The sequence below is a fragment of the Schistocerca nitens genome, chromosome 4, assembly GCF_023898315.1.
Source record: "Schistocerca nitens isolate TAMUIC-IGC-003100 chromosome 4, iqSchNite1.1, whole genome shotgun sequence".
NCBI classification, from domain to species: Eukaryota; Metazoa; Arthropoda; class Insecta; order Orthoptera; family Acrididae; genus Schistocerca; species Schistocerca nitens.
In genome coordinates this window covers 172,899,819-172,913,755 of record NC_064617.1, presented here as the reverse complement: position 1 = coordinate 172,913,755, position 13,937 = coordinate 172,899,819, and the positions used below count along the sequence as shown (strand labels likewise).

Sequence of the window (13,937 nt, the reverse complement as noted above, 5' to 3'; positions counted from 1 at the left end):
TGATCCCTCACCTGTGGTAGAGTGGGAGGTCGTCTCAAGGTGTGGCAGGGGGCGAAAGACATTCCGGAGGGCTGAACGGAAGGCCTCTCCAGTTTGTCTGACGAACCGGTTTCAGGCTCTGTCTCAGGCTGATACTGACCTTCGGCCTGACATGGCTGCTTGTCCTGTTCCAGAGGTTGCCCCTCAGTCTGCAAGATCCGGGCGGTCGCAGAGGGTGGGCTTACTGGTAGTTGGGAGCTCCAACGTCAGGCGCGTAATGGGGCCCCTTAGGGAAATTGCAGCAAGAGAGGGGAAGAAAACCAATGTGCACTCCGTGTGCATACCGGGGGGAGTCATTCCAGATGTGGAAAGGGTCCTTCCGGATGCCATGAAGGGTACAGGGTGCACCCATCTGCAGGTGGTCGCTCATGTCGGCACCAATGATGTGTGTCGCTATGGATCGGAGGAAATCCTCTCTGGCTTCCGGCGGCTATCTGATTTGGTGAAGACTGCCAGTCTCATTAGCGGGATGAAAGCAGAGCTCACCATCTGCAGCATCGTCGACAGGACTGACTGCGGACCTTTGGTACAGAGCCGAGTGGAGGGTCTGAATCAGAGGCTGAGACGGTTCTGCGACCATGTGGGCTGCAGATTCCTCGACTTGCGCCATAGGGTGGTGGGGTTTCAGGTTCCGCTGGATAGTTCAGGAGTCCACTACACACAACAAGCAGCTACACTGGTAGCAGGTGTTGTGTGGCGTGGGCTGGGCGGTTTTTTAGGTTAGATGGCCTTGGGCAAGTACAGAAAGGGCAACAGCCTCAACGGGTGCGGGGAAAAGTCAGGACATGCGGGGACCAAGCAGCAATCGGTATTGTAATTGTCAACTGTCGAAGCTGCGTTGGTAAAGTACCGGAACTTCAAGCACTGATAGAAAGCACTGAAGCTGAAATCGTTATAGGTACAGAAAGCTGGCTGAAGCCAGAGATAAATTCTGCCGAAATTTTTACAAAGGTACAGACGGTGTTTAGAAAGGATAGATTGCATGCAACCGGTGGTGGAGTGTTCGTCGCTGTTAGTAGTAGTTTATCCTGTAGTGAAGTAGAAGTGGATAGTTCCTGTGAATTATTATGGGTGGAGGTTACACTCAACAACCGAGCTAGGTTAATAATTGGCTCCTTTTACCGACCTCCCGACTCAGCAGCATTAGTGGCAGAACAACTGAGAGAAAATTTGGAATACATTTCACATAAATTTTCTCAGCATGTTATAGTCTTAGGTGGAGATTTCAATTTACCAGATATAGACTAGGACACTCATATGTTTAGGACGGGTGGTAGGGACAGAGCAAATGCAGGAAGATCTGCAGATCGGGTTGACGGAGGAGGTAGAGAAGATCCAACGAAGAGCGGCGCGTTTCGTCACAGGGTTATTTGGTAACCGTGATAGCGTTATGGAGATGTTTAATAAACTCAAGTGGCCGACTCTGCAAGAGAGGCGCTCTGCATTGCGGTGTAGCATGCTCACCAGGTTTCGAGAGGGTGCGTTTCTAGATGAGGTATCGAATATATTGCTTCCCCCTACTTATACCTCCCGAGGAGATCACGAATGTAAAATTAGAGAGATTAGAGCGCGCACGGAGGCTTTCAGACAGTCGTTCTTCCCGCGAACCATACGCGACTGGAACAGGAAAGGGAGGTAATGACAGTGGCATGTAAAGTGCCCTCCGCCACACACCCTTGGGTGGCTTGCGGAGTATAAATGTAGATGGTAGATAGAATGGTGGACCATTTTACCTCAAGAATATGTTACCCAAGAAGTTGGTATCAACCATACAGCAGAGCTGCATACTCTCAGGAAAACTAATGGATTTAGTTTTCCCTGGCTTTCAGCCATTCGCAGTAACAACGAAGCAAGGTTACGCTGGCTCATGTTACACGGCCACATCAGACAGCCATTCAGATTGTTACCGCTGCAGTTATTGTAAATCCTGCTACCCCTCTTCAGGAACTATGTTTGTCTGGCCTCTCCACAGATAACTCTCTGTTGTGGTTGCATCTAAAGTACAGTTATCTGTTTCGTTGTGGCACACAAGCCACCTCATCTCAACCAGACCAAGTTTCATGAAATGGGCCATCTCCCTTCACTCTCTGTCTACTTGTCATCTTTTGATGCTCTCGTATCACAAACGATATTTCTTTCTTAATTTGTCATTTAGCTAACTTGGATGTTCATCAGTTGTACAAGTCAAAATGCATTTCCCTCAATTCCCGAAGTTCAATTACATTCTCTTTACACTGAAAAAACACTTACTCATTTATATTTGGAATGGTAAATTCCTGCTCTTCACTGAGTTCATTCACAGAGACCTACTGATCACCACATGATAAATATTCACAAATGAAAAACTTATTTCAATTCTCATTTAACACCCAATACACAACCCAATTATTACACTGACAACCAGCTCAGTTTTCACAAGGATGAAATCCCAATCTGAACATTTCTTCACTAACAGAATCATTAAAATTACTTTTTATTTGACATTTCTCAAGTTGCGCTCATGTTGCCATAGTGACTGTCAGCGGCACCTGAGCTGAGACTTGGACAACTGAGAGTGGGCTGCTAACATAGGCAGAATGTTCTTCCGCCCATTGCCCATTATTTGCATCCATCACACTATAGAAACACTGCAAGTGAGGTTTGTTGTGTCTCATTAGCAATGGTGGAGAGCCTGCGCAGGATATTGCAAGCTCTTACTGAAGTGCAAATACTAAGTGTCAGCTGACAAATCATTTTTATAAGATTATAAATTAATTAAGAAATGCAACAAAAACTTCTGAATGAAGACTGCTGAATTTATGTTTGAACCTAAGTGCTCCTTAACATCAATCTTATTAATTATCCCATCTTGCTCAATCAGGAGAGGTAGCATTTTGCAAACCACTAGAATCTGTTCAGTGTGTGCTATCTTTTAGATAACCCTGGAGGTTTTAAGTATCATTACTCACATGAAGCACAGTTAATAAGGACAACAAGGTTGAAGTTTAATGTTCCATTGATGTCAAGGTAATCAGAGACAGAGCACAAGCTTTGGTTGCGAAAGGATGGGGAAGGAAAATGGCCATGTCTTTCTCAGAGGAACCACCACGACATCTGCTGTTGGAAACCACAGAAAAGCTTAATCTGGTGGCCAGGTGGGGATCTGAACCGATGTCCTCCTGATTACAATTCCACACAGTGTACAAGAAAATAATTTACTGACCAAAATTTGATCCAGTACCCAGCATCGAGTCCACTGTTGTATGTTTTAAAAAAGCAACATCACCAGCTTCAAGAAGGCACTGGAAGGCACCCTCAGAGTCAGCATATGGATCAGCACTTGTGCAACGTTGCCCAGGAACTGTACTAGCACAAAGCTGACACAGCTGGTCAGAGTTATCACCTGGAAAACAAAACAAAAACAGTGATGATTTAAGGCAACACTGTGATATCTGCACAATTACATGGTACCTTATCCAACTCTTACTTACTTTGTAAACTTAACATTTTCAGATGACACTTACAGTATTATTTAAACAAAAGGGCCTGCATATTAAGAGAGGGGCTTAAATAGAACTTAATGCTCATGACAGAAAAACTATATGCTACATGGAGCTCAAACTTAGATCTTTGTTTTTTGCCGATAAAATGCCATTGACAGCTACCGAAGAATGTCTCAGCGACTGGTGACAAACAAGCTACATCTTGATACCTGTTTTCAAATCCCCATGCAAAATAGAGGAACATCTCTGGGAGAAAGCACACTTCTTTCTGGAGAGTGGCTCAACAATGCAGTGATCCATGCTGGAAATATTGCTTATATGGCTGTGGTTGACTGTGCATGTAAACTCCATATAAGAAGTCAATAATCGTAGCTTTGGACATAATATGAGATTGTTAAATGGAAAACAGTTGTCAATTAGCAGAATGCAAAACTGGTAATCATTCTGAGATAATGGTAAATGGAATTATACTTAAAGGAGTCATATGTACTGTATAAGAGAACAAAGAGTACAAGCTACAAGAGATTATAAATAGAGAAGATAAAAGATATCAGATAATAAAAAATTACATGTGAGTCAGCAGTGCACTACATAAAAGAAATGACAAATCTTCTGAAATATCAATTAAACAGAAGCTGTTCAAAAATCAAATACAATTCAGGAGGGTAGGAAAGTTATAAACACCCATATATAAGCAAACAAATTAAGTATAAAACATGGAAAGATGTGAGTAAATGGAACAGAAAATAAATAACCAAAATTTTTAAACAGTAAGAAAAACTAATCTGCAGCTTTCAGTAAGATGCAAACTATGTCTCATATTAAATTCCAATCTGTTCTATTCTGCCATCACTCTTTGGCTTAGATTCACTAGCATATTTCTGATCCATTCTTCCTGCAAAACAGTTCTGATAATTTTCCAACAATCATCACACCTTAGTTTATCAAACATCATTTTACATTTTTTTTCCTGTTTCCGGTTATGTTCAGGTTCTATGTGAGATTTTCAAGTATTGGAAAAAAACTGGGTGGAATACAAACAATGCAATGAGCTATGACACCATTTGCTATATACTAGAGGAAGTGAGCAGCAGATAGGAACACAAAAAAGAATTAGTTCAGCGTAAAAAATGCATTCTTCTTCCAAATGTCACTGTGCCATTGGTTTGACTTGGTAAGGAGTTGTGTTGGGTGGAGGAGGTGAGATGAACAAGGAGAAGGCATGGGAAAGGTAGAGGAAAAGGCTATGAGAAGGAAGGACAGAACGGGAAATGGCTAAGAATACTGCATCAGAGAGTTTTCTGCTGTGCAAACAGGGAGTTCTACACAAGGTGATATAGGGAGTGGGTATGCAGTAAGAATAGGTCATGAAAAGACTGGTGGGAAAGGAAACCACTGAGAGAATAGTGTGGAAAAAGTCCACAGATCCAAAGAATTATGAGTCAACGTAAATAGATGAGGCAAGAGTGAATACTAGTAGCTTTCATTTTATGCTGAGACAAGGAACATCTGCCCAAAGTCTTTATAATCCATTCCAAAGTAATATTTAGCTATTCATTCAACTAGACCAATCTTATGCCACTAAAGCTTCCAACACTGACACATGAATCATATCCAAATGACAGATCCAGATGAAAAACATGTCCCATATATTGCCCAACATATCTTATTCCATCAAAGGCAGGGCCATCTGTGAAAGCAGTTGTGTCATACACCAACTCCACTGTCACCCATGATCTGCCTTTTATGTGGACTTTACCGTTAACCAGCAGGCCACCTGTACACCACCAAATTGATGTCCACAACAAAAGCTAATCACTCAGTGACAAGAGCATGCCAAGAATACAAAACAGTTCACTTTAACATCTACTAAGCAACCCATGACATGTGTGTTCTCTGTCTAACACAGACTTCTCTGAATTGCGTAGCTGAGAAGTGTCCATTCATCCATTCAACACATCTTCCGCCTTTGCTAAAAAAAAAAAAAAAAAAAAAAAAAAAAAAAAAAAAAAAAAAAAAAAAAACTGTATTGTATACTTAGGTCCGCCACATTCCCTACCACCTAGCCCACAGAGATAAGCTGCTTATTACTCAGTACTTCACTCAGGATCTTTATTTTTAATTCAACTTATGATCCTAGGAGTCTAAAAACATCTTCCACAGTGTCTAACACCTATCTTGAACATCACCATGTGCATCACATCTGCTCAAACTATGTTAACCTTTCTCCAATATTGAATTCCTAACCACTGGCCATCCCTTTTCTTTGCCACTTCCCCTCTCTTGCTTCTCCCTTGCTACATTTTTCCCATATCACCTAATATAGTTCATCACGTCTCCCAATACTTGGAATGGGAGTGATGGTGTAAAGTACACTTACATGTGACTGGATAGAGAACGCACTACAGGGAGAGCTGTAACATATATTTCCTTGGTGGCAGTTAAAAGGAAGAGAAATAAGTAATTTAATATAAAATACGCAGCGCATAATTATGAATTAGCCTAGGGACAGACATGTTACAAACCTGCTGGTACAATGTGCTTAGTAATTCAACACACATCATAATACATTTAATCTTTTCAGAATATTCAGTCACTGTTCTTTTAGATTTCTATGCCATCTCCAATTTTATTCCTTCAATGTATCACACCCTAGTGGCTATACTGCACCATCACTATTTGAAGGTTCATTGACCATAAAATACCACTGTGACTTCCACATAAAAAGTAGAAGTGAAACGGTGTGAGAGCAGTTTTCCCAGTAAATCCATCCATAAAATAGGAATTCATTAACAAATTCAATATTGTGACATCAATAGGTTACCTACAATGACTGGCAGACACACGATATTTAAGACTGAAAGTATTATTATTTCACAAAAGTACATAACATTAAGTCTTACTACATTAACAGTGATACGTCACAAGAGGGGTAAGTCTCAGCTTCAGTGTTTCTTTAAGAAAAACGAATGTGGTTTCTAAACAGAGATCAGTTCTACCTTGCACATACATAGTCTCCGAATTTTCTTTAAGGCTTGTTAATTAATCATTACACACTATTCATAATATAATAGTTTTTAACAAGGAGAAAGTTCTTCATATAAAAAAGTTTTTAATAAGTATAATTTACACCCTGGCAACTGTATACAAGCATGAACCTTCATCCTAGTACTTCAGCAGCATCAGCAGTACCTAATAATAGTGACAAGCTAAACAGACAAAATATTGTATCAGCATGACATTCACAACCAGCTGCATCTTTAGTTACTGTCTGGTATTTTCGGTTCTCTTTATATCTAGTCACATCGAGGGCTGGAAAACTGTTTCTTGCACCTGATGTGTACATTGCCCAGCAGAGCAGATCAATAAGGCAGGTTGATACTGTTACCACACAACACATCTGTTATGCAGGGTAGCACATGTGGCAGCAGCTGAAAAAATACATTTCTGCCCACTACTCCACTTCTATTGGAGCTAGGTTAATAAATCCATAGTGCTGATACTCATGAAGCTTGCTATTTGTGTGCCAAATTTGGTTGAAATCGATCCAGCGGTTTAGGAGGAGATTCCAGACATACCCAAACATATGCTGCTTCATACAGAGTGTCCCAGCTAACTCTAGCACCACATATTTCTGAAATGCAACAAAATGTGAAAAATGCAACTGGCCAGGATGCATCCACACCAGGGGCTCACACAACAGGCACAAATACACAATCCATAAATGTAAACAAAATTCACTTTCAACACAAAGTTACTTTTTTTAAAAATTGCACATCTATATTTTTCTATCGAAATGAAAATTGGAGGTACAATAAGTGACGTCTGACTTGTTTTCACTGTTCTAAACCTCACACCTTCTTAAATATGTAGACTTTAAAGCATGGCAATGGCACCACAGTTTTACTGTAATTCACTGAGCAAGACTTGCCTACAGCAGGCTCTAAGACAGTGCTGGCAACCCGCATTATGGCATCACGGCAGAACTGTGGCATTATCACCAATTGTACCTCTAGTTTTCATTTCAGTGGAAAGAATGTACATGTGGCAGTTAAAAAAGTGCTGAAAGTAATGTTTGTTTGTTTATTTGTAGGGAAAGCGCTTTCCTGCGCATTGTGTAAGCCCCCCGACATGGCTGCATCCCTGGTCAATTGCATTTTTCACAATCTGTTTCATTTCAGAAACACATGAGGTGACAAAGATAGGTGAGACATCCTGGATGCGTGTAACCTTTTCCCCACTGCTTCACTCACATAGGCATTTGACATACATATTGCCACATATCTTCTCCTCCCCCTCTCACTGACCATATATTCCTCTCCCTCACTTTGTCTATATCATTTTCCACCTCTCTCAGACCATATCCTCCTATCCTCCTCATTTTCCTTTTCCACCTGCCTAGTCCTCTCTACACTTTCCAATTGCCTCCTGCATCTCCCCATCTGTCCAAATCTTCCTCATCTCTCTCTCTCTCTCTCTCTCTCTCTCTCTCTCTCTCTCTCTCTCTCTCTGTCCATCTCCTTCAGCCCCCCTTTCCTTACCTATCTCCTCCTCCCCAACTCTCCCTATTCATCCCATCCTGAGTCCTCTCGCTATCCACCTCCTCCTCCCCCTCTAATTGTCTCCTCCTCCTCTGTCTGTCCATCTCAACTTTCCTCTCAGCTGTGCCCATCTGCACTTATAGCCCTTGTCAAACAGGTTGATAAAGCAGTCCAATAATACACCCACAACACCTCTGTTGTGCAGGGCAGCCTACACATCAGCTGTTTGAAAACTGTTTGCCAGTCCCTGACAAATAGGCTGCCATGCAAAACAGGTCAATGAAGTAGGCTGATACTACTACAACCCAACATGCCTGTTGCGCAGCACAGCCTACACATCAGGATCTGGAAAACTGTGGAGTTTTCTTTTTGTGGGGTTAATTTGGTTGATATCGAGATCCCGGAAAAATATACGTGCCACTTCACATATATACACTATACTTTTCCCTGCAGCTTCACTCGCATCTGTGATTTGATACGTATATTGCAGACATCTCCTCCTCCTCCTCTCTCACTGTGTTCACCTCTTACTCCCTCCCATCTCTCTGCCCTCCTCATCCTTCTAACTCACCTCCTTCCCATTCCTTATCTCCTTCTCCTTCTCCTCCTCCTCCTCCTCCTCCTTCTCCTCCTCCTCCTTCTCCTCCTCCCCTTCTCTTTTTCCATATCCTCCACCCCTCTCCATGAAGTCAACATCTCCCCCCCCCCTCCTTCTGTCCATATCCTCTTCCCGTCACTCTGTCAATATTCTCCTGCCCCTCTTCCTTTTCCACCTGTCCACTACCCTCCTACACATTGCACCCACCTCCTGTATCTCACCCTGTTCAATGTATATCCTTTCCCCTCCTCTCTCTGTCTATCACCACTTTGCCTAACCCTCTCTCCTTCACCTGCATCCCCTATCTCCGAACATCTCTTCCCCTCTCATTTCTCAGTCCAGCTCATTCTCTTCCTCTCTCACAATCCATCTCCTGTCTCCTCTTTTCTCTGCTCAGCTGGGCCCATCTGCAGATGTCCCTGCAGAGAGTTCGATAAAGCAGACTGATACTACAACCATACAACGTGCCCGTCGTGCAGGGCAGCCTAAACACTGGCGTCTGGAAAACCATTTCTTGCCCCTCATGTGCAGACCACACTGTAAAGCATGGTGGTAAAACAGACTGATAATCCTCCTACTGAATCCACCTGTCATGTAGGGCAGCCTATATGTCAGGGGCTGAAAAATTTTTTGCCTTCATCTCCTCTCCTATAGGAGCTAGGAGGTTATAAATCCCACAGTGCAGTTACTCGGTACTCCTGCTGTTTCGTGCAAAACGTGGTTGAAATTGATCCAAAGACTTGGGAGGAGATCCCGGACATACACACATACACTCTTGCTTTATATATTATTAGTATCTGTAATGGTTCACTTTCTCTGAATGTTGTCATTTTAGTCTTTGCTGGCAGACATTCAGAATAAACTGCTCAGCTCGTTTCATTAGTGTGTACAGCCTCCAATGAAAATCATCTGGTATAGTGTATGTCCTTGTGTAATGCCTCATGTTATCTCTGCCTGTGTAGTGTTGTATCCTCCTTACTCATCATGAAGCTTTCATTTAACTGGTAGCTCTTTATTTGGATCTATTAGAAGCAAAATTCTTCATTTCTACACAATCAGAGACTCCTGCATTATTTATAGCTGTTTTATAAATGTGAGTAGCAGTCTTTCTTGGTCTATCTTTCCTTATAACATTGAAGTAATCTGTCACATAACGTTCTGATTAATACTCTGTTGCATGTACTTTGGGCAGCCCTTAAAAAAATTTATGGTAAACACTTGGTTAGATATACCCGAAATCACTTAACATCGTTTTCGTAAACTGCTGTCTAGTAGTCAATGAAAGCATTGTAAATGAGCATGATATATTCTCTGTAATATCTATTAGTTGTGCTACGTTGAACAGTCAGTGGAATGTCTCTATATGTGTAAGCCATTTTCAATGTATTTTTGAATTGTTTGTACTATCACAAATACATGCCACTGAATTATGTTGGCATATATTTTGCAGATCCTGTAATTTATAGTTTCCATTCTCTATATATTTTTTCAATTCTGGGCATAAAACAGCTACATTCTGTTCCGCAGGTGGATATCTGCAAGTCCAACAACAGCTTAAGAAGCTCACCCATCAAATTTTAAAATTCAATTGCGCACATTTCAGCAATTCAGATTTTCTGTCATTATATCATTGAGTTTATTTTCAAATGTTGAGAAAAATTATCATTTGGTCTACATAAATATTTCTGTATAGTTGCACTCCCCAGTCCCACGTGGTCTCCACTCTTCGGAGTCCAGAGATCTGTAAAATACTGTGGGCACTCCTGTAGAATTGGGTCAACGGTGAGCTTATCTTTCCTATTTAGAGCAAATGTCTTAGTATGTGGTACATTCTTTCTTGCCTGCCATGAGCACCTCAACTCTGTTTTTTGCTATGGCCTTCTTTTCCTAACTTATCTAGAGAGAAAATATTTTATCCTTGGTGTTTTTTAACTGTTCTAATTCAACTTCTCTAGCTTGCTTAACTCGATTTGGTTGCAATAGCTCATAAAGTAACAAAGACTATTATATTATCACAGAGGAAAAATGATGAAATTCCTCAAAAGACAGTCAAGTGATGTGAAGTAAGTATTTCTACTACCAAGTGCTCCACTCTCAATTTCTTTCATAAACAAAAACCTTGCAAATCACATATAGAACAATGACACAGATGAGGTTTAAAATTTAACTCTCTGAAAGAGAATAACTTCCATATTAACTTACCAATCGGATTATATTTATCTATCAAAGAATTCACAGCACAACTTGGACCAAAAAAGTTTATGGCTGATTTCACATGATTATTGCAATCTATCACTTCCATTCCACCCTCTCTCATAAGCTGCAAATAAAACCATCACTGTTATGTAACAGAAAACCAAATAATTGCAATACAAACAGAGCTACTCACATGTAAACATGGTTACAGTTACCTAATGTAAAATACAGTGGATTATGTCTCTTGCAGTATGATACAATAAACTTCTTTGTAAACTCTGTTCAATGATAATGAAGCAAGAGGAGAAAATATGTAATAATACAGAAATTAGTACACTGAGAAAAATGTCAAATCAGCATGCATCAAAGGAATGTCAGGAAGGAACAGCCAAGGTTAAAACAGCCAACAACTGGAAAAGATGAGGATCTGAAAGGAAAGACAATCAATACGTAGGAATAACTTGATAGTACAAGTTTGTAGGTATCCATGGGAAGTGTCACTTTGATTAAATAATGTTGGATATTTGGCCACGTCATTACAAAACAGTAAAGCAACTAATTGCTGACGTTTCTACCAACTTTGCAGCAGTCCTTTACAGGGTGCTTAACTATAGTAAATGCAGTTAACCGCCCTAAAAGGGCAACTGCATAGTAGGCTGAAATGTCAGCAATTAGTTGTTTAGTGTTTTATAATGACGTGGCCTAATACCCAAAATAATTTTATTCAATCGTAAAACACAGTTCTGAATAACAAATTATTTAGGAATAGAGGAGATGACTTGCTGAAAGCCAGAAGTTCTGCATCATCAACAGATACACAACACTCTGCTAGCATTCAGAATGAAATTCCTTTCTCAAGCTGTAGGAGAAAAACACACACACACACACACACACACACACACTCTATCGTGTGGGGGATGCGGGGACAGTGAGTAACCCTAGGTTTAGGTTAGGGAGGTTTTGTGATCGAAAGATGTGCTTTATGGATAGCTCCCATCTGCGAAGCTCAGAAAAGCTCTGGTGGTGGGGAGGGTCCAGATGGCATGGGTTGTGAAGCAGCCACTGAAATCTCGCATGCTGTGCCACTGGGTGGTGCAACTTGCCTTTGCAACAGTTTGACAGTGGCCATTCATTCTGGTTGATAGCTGGTTGGTTGCCATATCAATGTTAAACACTGTGCAGTGGTGGCAGCAGAGCTAGTGTAATAACATGGCTGCTTTCACAAGTGGTCCAGCCTTTGATAGGGTAGGATAAGGCTGTGATGGGACTGGAGTAGGAGGTGCTTAGTGGGTGGATAGAGCAGGTCTTGGATCTGGGTCTTTCACAAGGGTATGATTCCTGTGGCACTGTGGCAGGGGATTGGGGGTGGGAGTAGCATAGGCATGGAGTAGAGTGTTGTGGAGGTTGGGTGGGTGGTGAAACACCACTCTGGGTGGAGATGAAGTATCTTGGGTAGGATGTCCCTCATTTCAGGGCATGATGATAGTTAATCAAAGCCCTGACAAAGGACATGGTTCAGTAATTCCAGTCCCGGGTGGTATTGGGTGACACTTCTTTGTGGTTGGTTTTTGGGATGGATGTGAGGATCAGGTGTGTGTGGGGGGATATGGCACAGGAGATTGGTTTGTTTATTAGGTCTGCAGGGGAGGGGGGAGGGGGCGAGATTGCCTGTCTGTGAAGTCTTTGTGAGGCCTTTAACATACAGGGTGAGAGAGTTCACATCATTGCAGATGCATATGCCATGGGTGGCCAGGCTGTATGGGAGTGATTTTTTAGCGTGGAAGGGGTAGCAGCTGTCGAAGTGCAGGTACTGTTGGTGATAGGTGGGTTTGATGTGGACTGAGGTGTGGATTGGGCCATCTGAGAGGAGGAGATAGGTAGGCATCTAGGAAGGTGGCATGATGGGTGGAGGAGGACGAGGTGAACTGTATGGGAGAGAAGGTGTTGAGGCTGTGGAGGAATGAGAATAAGGTGTCCTGGTCTCGAGTCCAGATTATAGAGATATCATCAATAAACCTGAACCAGATTCCAAACCTACCATTTCATTCCTCGTACATCTAACCAACTACATTCTAATGCATAACTATTTCAGTTTTGAAGGTAAGGTATATAAACAAATTTGTAGCAGAGCCATGGGCACCCATCCTGCCAACCTCTTCAGGTGCCACCAAGAGGAAACATTCCTAGCTTCCCAAAACCCAAAACCTTAAACCTTGGCCTGGTTCATGTTTACAGACATCTTTATAATCTGGACTCAAGGCCAGGACACCTTATCCTCATTCCTCCACAATCTCAACACTTTCTCTCCCACCCACTTCACCTGGCCCCCCTTCAACCATTGTGCCACCTTTCTAGATGCTGATCTCCTCCTCTCAAATGGTTCCATCCACACCTCAGTCCACAACAAACCTACCAATAACCAGCAGTACCTGCACTTTGACAGCTGTCACCCCTTCCACACCAAAAAATAACTCCCATACAGCCTGGCCACCTGTGGCAGACGCAGATAGACAATACCGCCAGATCTAATACACAAACAGATCTCCTATGCCATATCCCCACACACACCTGATTCTCACATCCATCCCAAGAATCAGCCACAAAGAAGTGTCCCCCTTGTCACTCAATAGAAACTGGGACTGAAATGACTGAACAATGTCCTTCGTCAGGGTTTTGATTATCTATCATCATGCCCTGAAATGAGGGACATCCTATCCAAGATGTCTCCATCTCCTCCCAGATTGGTGTTCCACCACCCACCCAACCTCCACAACATTCTACTCCATCTCTATGCTACTCCCACCCCCAATCCCCTGCCACAGGAATCATACTCTTGTGTAAGACCCAGATCCAAGACCTACCATATCCACCCACCGAGCACCTCCTACTGCAGTTCTGTCACAGACTTATCCTACCCCATCAGAGGCTGGGTCACCTGTGAAAGCAGCCACATTATATACCAGCTCTACTGCAACCACTGCACAGTGTTTTACATTGGTATGACAACCAACCAGCTGTCAACCATAATGAATGGCCACCGTCAAACTGTTGTCAAAAGCAAGGTGCACCACACAGTGGCGC

The 13,937-nt window shown here is 42.2% G+C and overlaps 1 protein-coding gene across 1 annotated transcript in view; it reads right to left on the bottom strand.

The window, feature by feature from the left end:
• Positions 1-13,937, bottom strand: part of LOC126251426 (melanotransferrin) — a 149,031-nt gene that overhangs the window by 85,418 nt on the left and 49,676 nt on the right. The window contains exons 5-6 of the mRNA XM_049951842.1: positions 10,863-10,980; positions 3,242-3,421 (exon numbers count right to left, since the gene is read on the bottom strand). Of these exons, the coding sequence (XP_049807799.1) occupies positions 3,242-3,421; positions 10,863-10,980 (298 nt within the window). The remainder of the gene's footprint in view (positions 1-3,241; positions 3,422-10,862; positions 10,981-13,937) is intronic.